Source organism: Pseudophryne corroboree, chromosome 11, assembly GCF_028390025.1.
Source record: "Pseudophryne corroboree isolate aPseCor3 chromosome 11, aPseCor3.hap2, whole genome shotgun sequence".
NCBI classification, from domain to species: Eukaryota; Metazoa; Chordata; class Amphibia; order Anura; family Myobatrachidae; genus Pseudophryne; species Pseudophryne corroboree.
This window is the reverse complement of record NC_086454.1, coordinates 15641986-15659397: the sequence shown is the minus strand read 5'-3', so window position 1 is coordinate 15659397 and position 17412 is coordinate 15641986. Positions and strand designations below refer to the sequence as shown.

Here is a 17412-nt window from a genome sequence, read left to right as displayed (position 1 = left end):
CCTCTTACTAATATACCAACACCCCAACCACACCCTCTTACTAATATACCAACACCCCAACAACACCTTCTTCCTAATATACCAACACCCCAACCTCACCATCTTTCTAATATATCAACACACCAATCACACCATCTTACTAATATACCAACACCCCAACCTCACCCTCTTACTAATATACCAACACACCAACCTCTCATTCTTACTAATATACCAACACACCAATCACAACATCTTACTAATATACCAACACCCCAACCTCACCATATTACCAATATACCAAAACACCAACCACACCTTCCTAATATACCAACACCCCAACCACACCATATTACCAATATACCAACACACCAACCTCACCCTCTTACTAATATACCAACACACCAACCACACCTTCTTCCTAATATACCAACACCCCAACCTCACCATATTACCAATATACCAACACACCAACCTCACCCTCTTACTAATATACCAACACACCAACCACACCTTCTTCCTAATATACCAACACCCCAACCTCACCATATTACCAATATAATAGCACCCTAACCACACCATATTACTAATATACCAACACACCAACCACACCCTCTTACTAATATACCAACACCCCAACCTCTCCATCTTACTAATATACCAACACCCCAACCTCACCCTCTTACTAATATACCAACACACCAACCTCACGCTCTTACTAATATACCAACACCCCAACCACACCCTCTTACTAATAAACCAACACCCCAACCTCTCCATCTTACTAATATACCAACACCCCAATCACACCATCTTACTAATATACCAACACCCCAACCACACCCTCTTACTAATATACCAACACACCAACCTCACCATCTTACTAATATACCAACACCCCAACCTCACCCTCTTACTAATATACCAACACCCCAACCTCTCCATCTTACTAATATACCAACACCCCAACCTCACCCTCTTACTAACATACCAACACCCCAACCTCACCCTCTTACTAATATACCAACACACCAACCTCACCCTCTTACTAATATACCAACACACCAACCTCTCATTCTTACTAATATACCAACACACCAATCACAACATCTTACTAATATACCAACACCCCAACCTCACCATATTACCAATATACCAAAACACCAACCACACCTTCCTAATATACCAACACCCCAACCACACCATATTACCAATATACCAACACACCAACCTCACCCTCTTACTAATATACCAACACACCAACCACACCTTCTTCCTAATATACCAACACCCCAACCTCACCATATTACCAATATACCAACACACCAACCTCACCCTCTTACTAATATACCAACACACCAACCACACCTTCTTCCTAATATACCAACACCCCAACCTCACCATATTACCAATATAATAGCACCCTAACCACACCATATTACTAATATACCAACACACCAACCACACCCTCTTACTAATATACCAACACCCCAACCTCTCCATCTTACTAATATACCAACACCCCAACCTCACCCTCTTACTAATATACCAACACACCAACCTCACGCTCTTACTAATATACCAACACCCCAACCACACCCTCTTACTAATAAACCAACACCCCAACCTCTCCATCTTACTAATATACCAACACCCCAATCACACCATCTTACTAATATACCAACACCCCAACCACACCCTCTTACTAATATACCAACACACCAACCTCACCATCTTACTAATATACCAACACCCCAACCTCACCCTCTTACTAATATACCAACACCCCAACCTCTCCATCTTACTAATATACCAACACCCCAACCTCACCCTCTTACTAACATACCAACACCCCAACCTCACCCTCTTACTAATATACCAACACACCAACCTCACCCTCTTACTAATATACCAACACCCCAACCTCTCCATCTTACTAATATACCAACACCCCAATCACACCATCTTACTAATATACCAACACCCCAACCACACCCTCTTACTAATATACCAACACCCCAACCTCTCCATCTTACTAATATACCAACACCCCAATCACACCATCTTACTAATATACCAACACACCAACCACACCCTCTTACTAATATACCAACACACCACCCTCACCATCTTACTAATATACCAACACACCAACCACACCCTCTTACTAATATACCAACACACCAACCTCACCCTCTTACTAATATACCAACACCCCAACCACACCCTCTTACTAATATACCAACACCCCAACCACACCCTCTTACTAATATACCAACACCCCAACAACACCTTCTTCCTAATATACCAACACCCCAACCTCACCATCTTACTAATATATCAACACACCAATCACACCATCTTACTAATATACCAACACCCCAACCTCACCCTCTTACTAATATACCAACACACCAACCTCACCCTCTTACTAATATACCAACACCCCAACCCCTCCCTCTTACTAATATACCAACACCCCAACCTCTCATTCTTACTAATATACCAACACCCCAACCACACTCTCTTACTAATATATCAACACCCCAACCTCACCCTCTTACTAATATACCAACACACCAACCTCACCCTCTTACTAATATACCAACACCCCAACCACACCCTCTTACTAATATACCAACACCCCAACCACACCCTCTTACTAATTTACCAAACACCCCAACCACACCTTCTTCCTAATATACCAACACCCCAACCTCACCATCTTACTAATATACCAACACACCAATCACAACATCTTACTAATATACCAACACCCCAACCTCACCATATTACCAATATACCAACACACCAACCACACATTCTTCCTAATATACCAACACCCCAACCACACCATATTACCAATATACCAACACACCAACCTCACCCTCTTACTAATATATCAACACACCAACCACACCTTCTTCCTAATATACCAACACCCCAACCTCACCATATTACCAATATACCAACACACAAACCTCACCCTCTTACTAATATACCAACACACCAACCACACCTTCTTCCTAATATACCAACACCCCAACCTCACCATATTACCAATATAATAGCACCCTAACCACACCATATTACTAATAAACCCACACCTCCCACACCCTCTTACTAATATACCAACACCCCAACCTCTCCATCTTACTAATATACCAACACCCCAACCTCTCCATCTTACTAATATACCAACACCCCAACCTCTCCATCTTACTAATATACCTACACACCAACCACACCCTCTTACTAATATACCAACACCCCAACCTCACCATCTTACTAATATACCAACACCAAAACCTCTCCATCTTACTAATATACCAACACACCAACCACACCCTCTTACTAATATACCAACACCCCAACCACACCCTCTTACTAATATACCAACACCCCAACCTCTCCATCTTACTAATATACCAACACCCCAACCTCTCCATCTTACTAATTTACCAACACACCAACCACACCCTCTTACTAATATACCAACACCCCAACCACACCATCTTACTAATATACCAACACGAAAACCTCTCCATCTTACTAATATACCAACACACCAACCACACCCTCTTACTAATATACCAACACCCCAACCACACCCTCTTACTAATATACCAACACCCCAACCTCTCCATCTTACTAATATACCAACACCCCAACCTATCCATCTTACTAATATACCAACACACCAACCACACCCTCTTACTAATATACCAACACCCCAACCTCACAATCTTACTAATATACCAACACCACAACCTCACCATATTACCAATATAATAGCACCCTAACCACACCATATTACTAATATACCAACACACCAACCACACCCTCTTACTAATATACCAACACCCCAACCTCTCCATCTTACTAATATACCAACACCCCAACCTCTCCATCTTACTAATATACCAACACCCCAACCTCTCCATCTTACTAATATACCTACACACCAACCACACCCTCTTACTAATATACCAACACCCCAACCTCACCATCTTACTAATATACCAACACCAAAACCTCTCCATCTTACTAATATACCAACACACCAACCACACCCTCTTACTAATATACCAACACCCCAACCACACCCTCTTACTAATATACCAACACCCCAACCTCTCCATCTTACTAATATACCAACACCCCAACCTCTCCATCTTACTAATATACCAACACACCAACCACACCCTCTTACTAATATACCAACACCCCAACCACACCATCTTACTAATATACCAACACCAAAACCTCTCCATCTTACTAATATACCAACACACCAACCACACCCTCTTACTAATATACCAACACCCCAACCACACCCTCTTACTAATATACCAACACCCCAACCTCTCCATCTTACTAATATACCAACACCCCAACCTATCCATCTTACTAATATACCAACACACCAACCACACCCTCTTACTAATATACCAACACCCCAACCTCACAATCTTACTAATATACCAACACCACAACCTCACCATATTACCAATATAATAGCACCCTAACCACACCATATTAGTAATATACCAACACACCAACCACACCCTCTTACTAATATACCAACACACCAATCACACCATCTTCCTAATATACCAACACCCCAACCTCTCCATCTTACTAATATACCAACACACCAATCACAACATCTTACTAATATACCAACACCCCAACCTCACCATATTACCAATATACCAACACACCAACCACACATTCTTCCTAATATACCAACACCCCAACCACACCATATTACCAATATACCAACACACCAACCTCACCCTCTTACTAATATATCAACACACCAACCACACCTTCTTCCTAATATACCAACACCCCAACCTCACCATATTACCAATATACCAACACACCAACCTCACCCTCTTACTAATATACCAACACACCAACCACACCTTCTTCCTAATATACCAACACCCCAACCTCACCATATTACCAATATAATAGCACCCTAACCACACCATATTACTAATATACCAACACACCAACCACACCCTCTTACTAATATACCAACACCCCAACCTCTCCATCTTACTAATATACCAACACCCCAACCTCTCCATCTTACTAATATACCAACACCCCAACCTCTCCATCTTACTAATATACCTACACACCAACCACACCCTCTTACTAATATACCAACACCCCAACCTCACCATCTTACTAATATACCAACACCAAAACCTCTCCATCTTACTAATATACCAACACACCAACCACACCCTCTTACTAATATACCAACACCCCAACCACACCCTCTTACTAATATACCAACACCCCAACCTCTCCATCTTACTAATATACCAACACCCCAACCTCTCCATCTTACTAATATACCAACACACCAACCACACCCTCTTACTAATATACCAACACCCCAACCACACCATCTTACTAATATACCAACACCAAAACCTCTCCATCTTACTAATATACCAACACACCAACCACACCCTCTTACTAATATACCAACACCCCAACCACACCCTCTTACTAATATACCAACACCCCAACCTCTCCATCTTACTAATATACCAACACCCCAACCTCTCCATCTTACTAATATACCAACACACCAACCACACCCTCTTACTAATATACCAACACCCCAACCTCACAATCTTACTAATATACCAACACCACAACCTCACCATATTACCAATATAATAGCACCCTAACCACACCATATTAGTAATATACCAACACACCAACCACACCCTCTTACTAATATACCAACACACCAATCACACCTTCTTCCTAATATACCAACACCCCAACCTCTCCATCTTACTAATATACCAACACCGCAACCTTACCATCTTACTTATATACCAACACCCCAACCACACCATCTTACTAATATACCAACACCCCAACCTCACCATCTTACTAATATACCCAACACCCCAACCTCACCCTCTTACTAATATACCAACACACCAATCACACCTTCTTCCTAATATACCAACACCCCAAACACAATATATTACTAATATACCAACACAACAATCACACCTTCTTCCTAATATACCAACACACCAACCTCTCCATCTTACTAATATAACAACACCACAACCTTACCATCTTATTAATATACCAACACTCCAACCACACCATATTACTAAGATACCAACACACCAACCACACCCTCTTACTAATATACCAACACCCCAACCATATTATCTTCCTAATATACCAAAACCCCAACCTCACCATATTACCAATATAATAGCACCCTAACCACACCATATTACTAATATACCAAGACACCAACCACACCCTCTTACTAATATACCAACACCCCAAACAATATATTACTAATATACTAACACCCAAACCACACCATCTTACTAATATACCAACACACCAACCACACCCTCTTACTAATATACCAACACCCCAAACACAACATATTACTAATATACCAACACCCCAACCACACCATCTTACTAATATACCAACACTGCAACCCTACCATCTTATTAATATACCAACACTCCAACCACACCATATTACTAAGATACCAACACACCAACCACACCCTCTTGCTAATATACCAACACCCCAACCATACCATCTTCCTAATATACCAAAACCCCAACCTCACCATATTACCAATATAATAGCACCCTAACCACACCATGTTACTAATATACAAACACAGCAACCACACCCTCTTACTAATATACCAACACCCCAACCATACCATCTTCCTAATATACCAAAACCCCAACCTCACCATATTACCAATATAATAGCACCCTAACCACACCATGTTACTAATATACCAACACAGCAACCACACTCTCTTACTAATATACCAACACCCCAACCATACCATCTTACTCATATACCAACACCCCAACCACACCATCTTACTAATATACCAACACCACAACCTCACCATTTTACTAATATACCAACACACCAATCATACCATCTTCCTAGTATACCAACACCCCAACCACACCATCTTACTAATATACCAACACCCCAACCTCACCATCTTACTAATATACCAACATACCAACCACACCATTTTACTAATATACCAACACACCAATCATGCCATCTTCCTAGTATACCAACACCCCAACCACGCCATCTTACTAATATACCAACACCCCAACCTCACCATCTTACTAATATACCAACACACCAACCACACCCTATTACTAATATACCAACACCCCAACCTCACCATCTTACTAATATACCAACACCCCAATTACACCCTTACTAATATACCAAAACCCCAACCACATCCTGTTACTAATATACCAATACTCCAACCTCACCTTCTTACTAATATATGAACACCGCAACCACAGCATCTTACTAATATACCAACATCGCAACCATACCATTTTACTAATATACCAACACCACAACCACACCCTCTCACTAATATACCAAGACCACAACCTCACAATCTTACTAATATAACAACACCCCAACCTCACCCTCTTACTAATATGCCAACACCCCAACCTCACCCTCTTACTAATATACCAACACCGCAACCACACTATCTTACTTATGTACCAACACCGCAACACTGCAACCTCCCATCTTACTAATATACTAACACACCAACCATACCATCTTCCTAATATAGCAACACTCCAATCATACCATCTTACTAATATACCAACACCCCAACCACACCCTCTTACTAATATACCAACACCCCAACCATACCATCTTACTAATATACCAACACACCAACCACACCATTTTACTAATATACCAACACCCCAACCACACCCTCTAACAAATATACTAACACCCCAACCACACCCTCTTACTAATATACCAACACCCCAACCACACCAACATACCAACCACACCATCTTACTAATATACCTACACCCCAACTACACCATCTTACTAATATATCAAAACTCCAACCACATCATCTTACTAATATACCAACATGCCAACCACAATATCTTACTAATATACCTACACCCCAACTACACCCTCTTACTAATATACCTACACCCCAACCATACCATCTTACTAATATACCTACACCCCAACCCCACCCTCTTACTAATATACTAACACTCCAACCACACCCTCTTACTAATATACCAACACACCAACCACACCATCTTACTAATATACCTACACCCCAACTACACCATCTTACTAATATACCAACACACCAACCTCAGCATCTTACTAATATACCAACACACCAACCTCACCCTCTTACTAATATACCAACACACCAACCTCACCATCTTGCTAATATACCAACACCCCAACCTCTCCATCTTACTAATATACTAACACCCCAACCACACCATCTTACTAATATACCAACACACCAACCACACCATCTTACTAATATACCAACACACCAACCACACCATCTTACTAATATACCAACACACCAACCTCAGCATCTTACTAATATACCAACACCCCAACCTCACCCTCTTACTAATATACCAACACACCAACCTCACCATCTTACTAATATACCAACACCCCAACCTCTCCATCTTACTAATATACTAACACCCCAACCACACCATCTTACTAATATACCAACACACCAACCACACCATCTTACTAATATACCAACACCCCAACCACACCATTTTAGTAATATACCAACACACCAACCACACCATCTTACTAATATACCAACACCCCAACCTCACCCTCTTACTAATATACCAACACACCAACCACACCCTCTTACTAATATACCAACACCCCAACCATACCATCTTACTAATATACCAACACCCCAACCACACCATCTTACTAATATACCAACACACCAACCACACCATTTTAGTAATATACCAATGCCCACCACTCTCAAGTTCCCCCACTGCGCAGGACGGGTGTAGTATGAGTTGCCGGCGGCCAGCATACAGACTTCGGGATCCCGCCCGCCATGCTATCTATGCTCCCTCCAAGGGGATCGTGGACCCCCAAAAGGTTTAAAAGGTGTTGGTATGCCGGTTGTCGGGATTCCGGCGCCGGTATACTGTGCGCCGGGATCCCAACAACCAGTATACTGAATTCCACCCCTCAGGACTATGGTGTGGGGTCATCCAAAATAATATTAGGCTAATGTGGTTGAAAATAAAGTTATTACTTTAACATTATTTTAATTCATTAGTTTGGGGAACGGAGTGATCGTATAAGAATGCAATGTTTTAAACCTTGGAGGCCTTTGTGGCTTCAGGGGATCAGCTGGTCCTATAGAATTTGTGGGGGTCAATGTAACAGTATCTCAGGTCTTCAAAGGCTGGGATCTTCTGTTCCTGTCTTCCCATCCTTCCTCCCTGCTTTTATACTCTTTGGTGGTTTCTTCGTTGGCTATTTTCAGGGGGGGAAGAATGGCAGGTTGCCTGTTATGGGGCAGAATATGGTAGTTTGATTTGTGGTCACCTTCGTTGACTGTTTATGTCTACTGCACCACCCTGATGGGGGCAACTTCAGCACCATACCGGGCGGATTGTCAGGTTAGAAGATTGGAGTGGATACCTTTTGTTGCGTCTAGTCTATTAGGTTTTTACCTGGTTAATAGTGGTTACAGTGCCTTTGGTTTGGGCTGATTCTAGCTGTTCTTTCGTGGCCACCATACTATCTCATCACTTCTGACAGCGGACAGTTATAGTCCATTTAAATAAAACATCTAACGTTTATCTGACAAATGCATGCGTCCGTGTCTTTATTTGGTGATGATCACTGCACACACCGCTCTCCTCAACCGTTAGGAGGTTTAGTACATGATCTTCTGTAGCTTCCACTAGATGCAATGCTCTGTCTTCTTCTCTTCCATCTGTTCTCTATCATACATCTGCTACTATCATCAGACATAGCTGTGTTACGTCTGTGCCCTGGGGGATGACCCGGCTCTGCAGGATCCAGACTGGGGTCTGTGTTTTTATATCACTTCAAAGATACCAAAAGCCACAAAAATCGCTGTGTTTAGTAAAGTTGCAGGAGGGCGCACTGTACATAAACCAGTAAATGAAGGTCATTTAAACATGGAAAAAAGGTGGTATGTACTATAAATACATCTCTTTATCCCGGATTCAGTATGATATGCCGGAGCTTGGGATTTCTGCGGTCAGAAGACTGACGTCGGGATCCCGAAGGTTGTAATGCCGACAGGGTGGAGTTAGGGCTGTTCTACCCTCTCCCCTACCCCCTAACCTTCCCTTTCTGAAGCCTAACCCTAACCTCCCCCTATAGTGCCTAACTCTAGCCTAACCCTATAGTGCCTAACCCTAACCTCCCCCTATAGTGCCTAACTCTAACCTCCCCCTATAGTGCCTAACCCTAGCCTAACCCTATAGTGCCTAACCTTAACCTCCCTGCGGCAGTGCCTAACCCTAACCTCCCCCTATAATGCCTACCCTTATAGTGCCTAACTCTAACCTCCCCCTATAATGCCTACCCTTATAGTGCCTAACTCTAACCTCCCCCTATAGTGCCTAACCCTAACCTCCCTGCGACGGTGCATAAACCTAACCTCCCCCTCCTCCGCAGCCTAATCCTAACCTTCCCCTATAGTGCCTAATCCTAACCTCCCTGCGGTGGTGCCTAACCCTAACCTGCCCTTCCCCGCAGCCTAACCCTAACAGTCCCCGTGGATGCCTAACCTTAACCCCCTCTCCCTGCAGCCTAACCCTAACCCACCATCCCCTGCAGCCTATCCCTAATCTCCCGGGGGGGGGGGGGGGGTGGGGGGGGGGGGAGGCGGCTAAGCTAACACCCTCCTGCCCTCAACCTAACCCAGGTGCTATAGTTACATAGGTCCTGACCATTTCGGGATTCCAGCGCCGGCAATGTGACGGGTGTGCATTCCCATTGACCCATGTATAAGTGCGCACTTTAGGTCTGAACATCTGGATTACCAGAACATCTAGTGTATATGTATATATATATTTGAAAATTTTTTTGTGTTTATTTATGAAATTGCATGGTATAATGACAGAAGACTCACTAACATGATTGGACACATTAGGTCACATGACCATGCATTATTTCCCAACAAGCGCACAGTTCCCAGCATAGCTGCACACTTCCCACTGTCACACTACCATCTGCTACCAAACCCAACTGCGACCAACAGCGTCACTCACAGAGACACTACTCACTGACTGCAGCACATCGCAGCCTCACTGATAGCAGCACATTGCACACTCACTTACACCTTACACCTCACAGCAGAGCCGGCCCTAACCAATATGATGCCCTAGGCAAGATTTTGGCTGATGCCCCCTAGCACCACCGCTAGTTCTGCCTCTGACCCTGCACCCTTTTCCCAGCACCATCACCCCCCACCCATAGCAGTCCTTTTTTTGTTTTCCTACCCCCTGTAATTTAAATAAGAACAGTGTGCACATTCGGTGCACATCTCAAAAAGGTATGTGTTTTTGCTGGCAAGGGGCATGGCCACACAATAGTACCCCCAATTCAACTTATGTATCACAGTAGTGCAACTTTATTCACAATTTATAATGCAATAGTGTCCCTTATTCACATTACATCACACAGTAGTACCACTTTACCTTATATACTTTACTCCTCACAGTAGTGCCCCTAATTCACATAACATCATACTGAATTGCTCCTTATTCACATTACACCACACCATATTGCTCCTTATTCTCATTACACCACACCATATTGCTCCTTATTCACATTACACCACACCTTATTGCTCCTTATTCTCATTACACCACACCATATTGCTCCTTATTCTCATTACACCACACCATATTGCTCTTTATTCATATTAGACCACACAGTAGTGCCCTTTCTATATGTTACACCACACAGTAGTGCCCTTTCTATACGTTACGCCACACAGTAGAGCACCTTTTACACATAATGCCACACACATTGGTAATGCATTTATACACATAATACCACACAGTAATGCCCCTTACACATATGACATACATTATTAATGTCCTTATAAACATAATGCACCTTACACATTATGCCAACCCTTATCAATACCCTTATACACATCATTTCCCTTACACATATGCCACACATTGTTAATGCCCTTATACACGTAATGACACACATAAAGCCCCTTACACATATGCCGCACATTATTAATGCCCTTATACACATAATGCCACATATAGTTCCTGGCATGAGTCAACTGGCAGCACTGCTAACGTCGGGTGCCTATTTTTTATGAAAATGCATCTTATTTGCATTGCTATGTGGCTAGGATGCACAAGCAGCTTCTGCTGATTAAAATGATATGTGGCGTGCATATATACTGTGTGCGACTGTAGCTGAATCTGCATACGAAATGCTACACATAGAATATAGTCACGCCACATATTTTAATCAGCAGAAGCTGCTTGTGCCCCTAGGCATACCAGATGCCCTAGGCAATTGCCTAGTTTGCCTATGCCTAGGGCCGGCTCTGCCTCACAGGCCCCCAGAGATTGGGAGATAAGTTACACTGTGATGTTTATGTCATAGCCAAATATCATGGTCCTATACACACTGGATGCACCCATCTGGCCGCGGCAGCGTAATTACTTCCTTATGGAATGCGAGAATCCGACGGGCGTATACAAGAGATCTGCACTCTTACTTGCGAGGCCGCTGCCGCCATCAAAAGTATGTGACTTGTGCCCACCCCATGTGGTCCGTACAAGAGATCCACCTGACACCGGCGTCCAATTTCTGTTTGCAATGCTACGGTCGAGCATACACGCCCAGGACACGCCCAGGAGGCGGAACAGTTTGCATTGTCGCCACCCAGTAACCGTCCCAGAAATGCTAATTTAACCGATAATGTACTCTATCAATGGACAGATCAATCCGTCTGCACACCTGATCCGGCACAGTCGCCGGTTTCATCCTATGGTGCATGTGCAGTGCGCAGAGGTCTGCCAGACCCGCCTGCATTTCCCACGCAGAATCAGACCCATCGTCTCAGAGAGAATATATCTCATGTTGATGGCAGCAAATAACTGGATATACTGTAATTTTGGGGCTACGTGCTACAGGGTATCCGTTTGGATGGTCGACACATGAAAATGGCCGAAACACGACATGTCGACACATGAAAAGGCTTTTTTTTTTAAATAGATTTTTTACTTTTTCATACTTTAGCATCCACGTAGACTACGATTGGGAATAGTAACCTGTGCCGAGCGCAGCGGTAACGAAGTGAGCCATGCAAGGGAACGCGGTGCACTAATTGGGGTTCCTCGTCATGTTACGGAAAAAATGACACCAAAAACAGTTGAAAAATCCATGTCGACTTTTTCATGTGCCGACCTGCCCCGTGTCGACCTTTTTTTCATATGTCGACTATTAGTCCATGTTGACCATGTCTATGTTGACCAATAGTAGTCGACCTAATGAATGTCCACCTTAACATGGTCGACCATTCATACCAGAGCCATGTTACAGAGCTGACGGCCATACCTGGAAGCTGTGCCAAGAGCTGTGATCCAAGCCTGGAAAATCCCAGCCAGAAAGGGGAACGGGCTTTTCCGGGTAATCACAAAGTACAGAGACGGCAGGAAGATGGCTCCGTGGATGATGAGGCCGACAATGACGGTGATCATGTACATTCCCAGCTGCCTAGCAACCTGCTCCAGGTCTTTAATGGCGATGATTTTCCCGCAGATCAGACAAGCGATACCTAGAGGGGAATACCTGGAGACCAGCGAAACACCTCCGGTTAGTAACATGTGAAGCCTTACCGTGCGCTGAACATACAACATACACAACATCACGCTCCGGGCACAACACTAGAGACTGCACTTAGGGGTCTATTTACTAAGCCTTGGAGAGAGATAAAGTGGACGGAGATAAAGTACCAGCCAATCAGCTCCTAACTGTCATTTTACAATGTATGGCGCTTTCACTGATGTCCATTAAACTAGAATAACAGCAGACTGAGGGGGACATTTAATTAGCAGTGATAAGAGCGGAGAAGTGAGCCAGTGGAGAAATTGCCCCATCAACCAATCAGCAGCTCTGTATCATTTTATAGTATGCAAATTATAGATGTTACTTCAGTGCTGATTGGTTGCCATGGGCAACTTCTCCACTGGCTCACTTCTCTGCTCTTGTCACTGCTTAGTAAATGTCCCCCTCAGATCCTTTATTAGTTGTAGAAGCAATCAGTAAAACGGCGTACTCTTTGTATTTTAAATAACCTGATGCATCAACTTGTTGTCTATCAACACAGTGGCACAGTGGTTAGCATTGATGCCTCATAGCACTGGGGTTTGTGAGCTAGATTCCTGACCGGGCTCTATTTGTGTGGAGTCTATATGTTCTTTATGTCATGTGTTTGCGTGAGTTTAATTGGGGTGCCGTGGTTTCTCCCATTACTGTACCCCAAAAACATACTAGTAGGTTAATTGGCTTCTTACTAAAAATGTGCGCTATTGTGAGTGTGAATTCAGACTGAGAGCTCCAATAGGGCAGGGACTGACGAGAGTGACAGATATCCTCTGTGCAGCGCTGTTTAATTAGTAGCGCTATATAAATAAATGTTAATAATCAATTTCAACCGTAAGACAACAAAAGAAAATTAACAAAAAAAGATTTCCCGTTAATCTTACTGATCTGAGGGTATATTTCTTTATGCTATGAGTATACATCTCCTAAAAAAAAATGTCCACATTTGCACCACCCTCCCTCTACTGTATATACCCATTCTCCGTTCCCCTTCCTCATCCACGACCTTGTGGCGCAACCCATAGCGTTGGAGGTTTCGATTCATCCCGCCTCAATATATCTACATTTATAGCTGTACTGAAGGGGACCAGACAGTTTTTGGCTTTAGGTAGCAGAGGGACAGACCAAGCCCCCCATACTTGCTGCATAAGGGTACAGGTCATGCTAAGAGAAGCCGGACCATAGCGGACACCGCTGTAACGCTGCAGCATTCCGTGCATCCAGCAGAACCCAGGTTGGACTGCATCTATTATTTTGCTGTATTTCCAAAACACGCAGCTGATTCAGTTTATCCTTCAGCTAATTTGGCAGGCGTTGTATATTCCCTGTGTCTGCGATTTCGGCTGTAATAAATGAACAAGTGACACAGAGTACAAACCGCAGCCTAAACATCAAAACAGCAACGAGGAACCAGATGGGCTTCCAGGAGGAAGAGAAGGAGCTGTCATTTGTTACACTGGGAACTCATTGTTCCAGCTAAACTGTTCCCCAAATGGCTCTTTTCTTAAGGAGCCATCAGAAAAGTTGTGACAGATCTTGAAAGCGCTTCCTCCCAGACCATGGACGCAGTCCACCTGTACCAGGTCCAGGTTTCCCCAGAGACCTCATTGTCTCCCAGAATCTTGGGCTGCGGGTTTCACACAAAGCTGTAAAATGGGCAGCGGCTCCTGGAGCAGACAGAACGGTCATTGTTAGGCTGTGACACAGATTGTGCAACGCATTCTGCGCTACCGGGTGTAACAGACAGATCCTGTCACAATATCCTGCCAACGCGTCTTTCCGAAGAGGTGTCCCAGGACCCTCAGCATATTCTGCATGCCAGGTCAACATTGCTTGAGCATGGGGTACTACAACCCCCATCATGTCATGTTTCCAGCGCTGGATTATAGCATAATATTTGATACTATAAATGTATTAACCGTTTTTGTAATAGTGCTGTACAGAGAATATTTAATCATTCACATCAGTCCGTGTCACCTGCGGAGCTTACAATCTATGGGACAGATTTATTAAAGCTAGTAAAGATAACGTGGAGAGAGCTAGAGGGGTCTATTTACTAAGTCTTGGAGAAAGATAAAGTGGACCAACCAGTCAGCTGCCAGCTGTCATTTTTTAAACACAGCCTGTGACGTGGCAGTTGGGAGCTGATTGGCTGATACTTTATCTGTCACCTCTTTATCTCTGGCCAAGCTTTGATAAATACCCCTCCAAATCTCCTACCACACAAGTGTGCAAAGACGTCTCCCATGTCCACTCACCACATTATCATGGTGACCAGTTTCATGACGATCTCGTTCAGGATACTGAAGAATTCCACCATCAGCCGGGCCTGTTCCCCCATCTTTCCCATAGCGATGCCAAATGCGATGAAGAAACCAATCAAGCCTGCGTACAAGTGGTGTTAAAGGTCATGACAGAGGTCAAGGTTCAAACTCAGCATTGCCCATTTTATGCCTAGTCAAAGATGGCTGCCTTTCTGTGTTTAGGTGACTGGGATTTAACCGATATATACAGTATTTGTATGTTGTGCCGGACATCTCAAATATGGCAGCCAGGGAAAGACCCAAAACTGCATTGACTGCTCGATGGTGGAAGTATTTTATAATTATTTCACTGTGCTTTCTGCTTTGATGGGAAATACAGTATAATATTATATTGCAGCACTAATAGGGTGTTACATGGTCACCCTGGTGCAGTTTTGTGTTTTCTAATTATATATAATTGATATAATTATTGAATGTGTTCACACACGTGAGGCAGCCATCTTGTGTGATAAACCATTCACGAGAATGTTGCCAAACACCTCACTAGTGCCTCGGTGCCCCAAACATGCTTTATGTCACTAGTGAACAGAGGGGATGAAAGATTACTCAGACCACAACATGGCTGCCCCCGTAGTGTGTTGGTGATGAGTAAACAATAAGGGCCTGCGTCGGACGCAAAGTGCCGGCATGTGTGGACATCCGTGGTTGCCAGGATTACTATCTCATGCTAATACGGCATCACTAATGTCTGCACTAACGCCCTCCCTGGTATGGGTGCAAAAGATCCGTCTAAAAGGGGCGTCCCAGCTGAGTACGTACGGACTCTGGCTACATGTCCACGATACTGTCATGAAACTGATCAATTCCGTGCGTCCGTACGAAAGCTGCCCGCTTGCCACTTCCCCCCTTAATATGCGGATTTAGGACATTGGGGGTCATTCCGAGTTGATCGCTCGCTAGCAGTTTTTAGCAGCCGTGCAAACGCTATGCCGCCGCCCACTGGGAGTGTATTTTAGCTTAGCAGAAGTGCAAACGGTTGTATCGCAGAGCGCCTGCAAATATTTTTTGTGTAGTTTCAGAGTAGCTCAAAACCTACTCAGCGCTTGCGATCACTTCAGACTATTCAATTCCGGATTTGACGTCACAAACACGCCCTGCGTTTGCCCAGCCACGCTTGCGTTTTTCCTGGCACGCTTGCGTTTTTACGAACACTCCCTGAAAACGGTCAGGTGACACCCAGAAACACCCACTTCATGTCAATCACTCTGCGGCCACCAGTGCGACTGAAATGCATCGCTAGACCCTGTGCAAAACGGCATCGTTCGTTGTGCCTGTACGTCGCGCGTGCGCATTGCGCCGCATACGCATGCGCAGAACTGCCATTTTTTAGCCTGATCGCTGCCCTGCGAATAAATTCAGC

General features: G+C 43.7%; 1 protein-coding gene across 3 annotated transcripts in view; it reads right to left on the bottom strand.

Annotated features, from left to right (window-relative positions):
* The window catches only part of SLC1A2 (solute carrier family 1 member 2), a 176199-nt gene that overhangs the window by 29857 nt on the left and 128930 nt on the right, over positions 1-17412 (bottom strand). For all 3 annotated transcript variants that reach the window (XM_063946296.1, XM_063946295.1, XM_063946297.1), the window contains exons 6-7: positions 15987-16113; positions 13462-13695 (exon numbers count right to left, since the gene is read on the bottom strand). In XM_063946296.1, coding sequence (XP_063802366.1) covers positions 13462-13695; positions 15987-16113 — 361 coding nt within the window. The remainder of the gene's footprint in view (positions 1-13461; positions 13696-15986; positions 16114-17412) is intronic.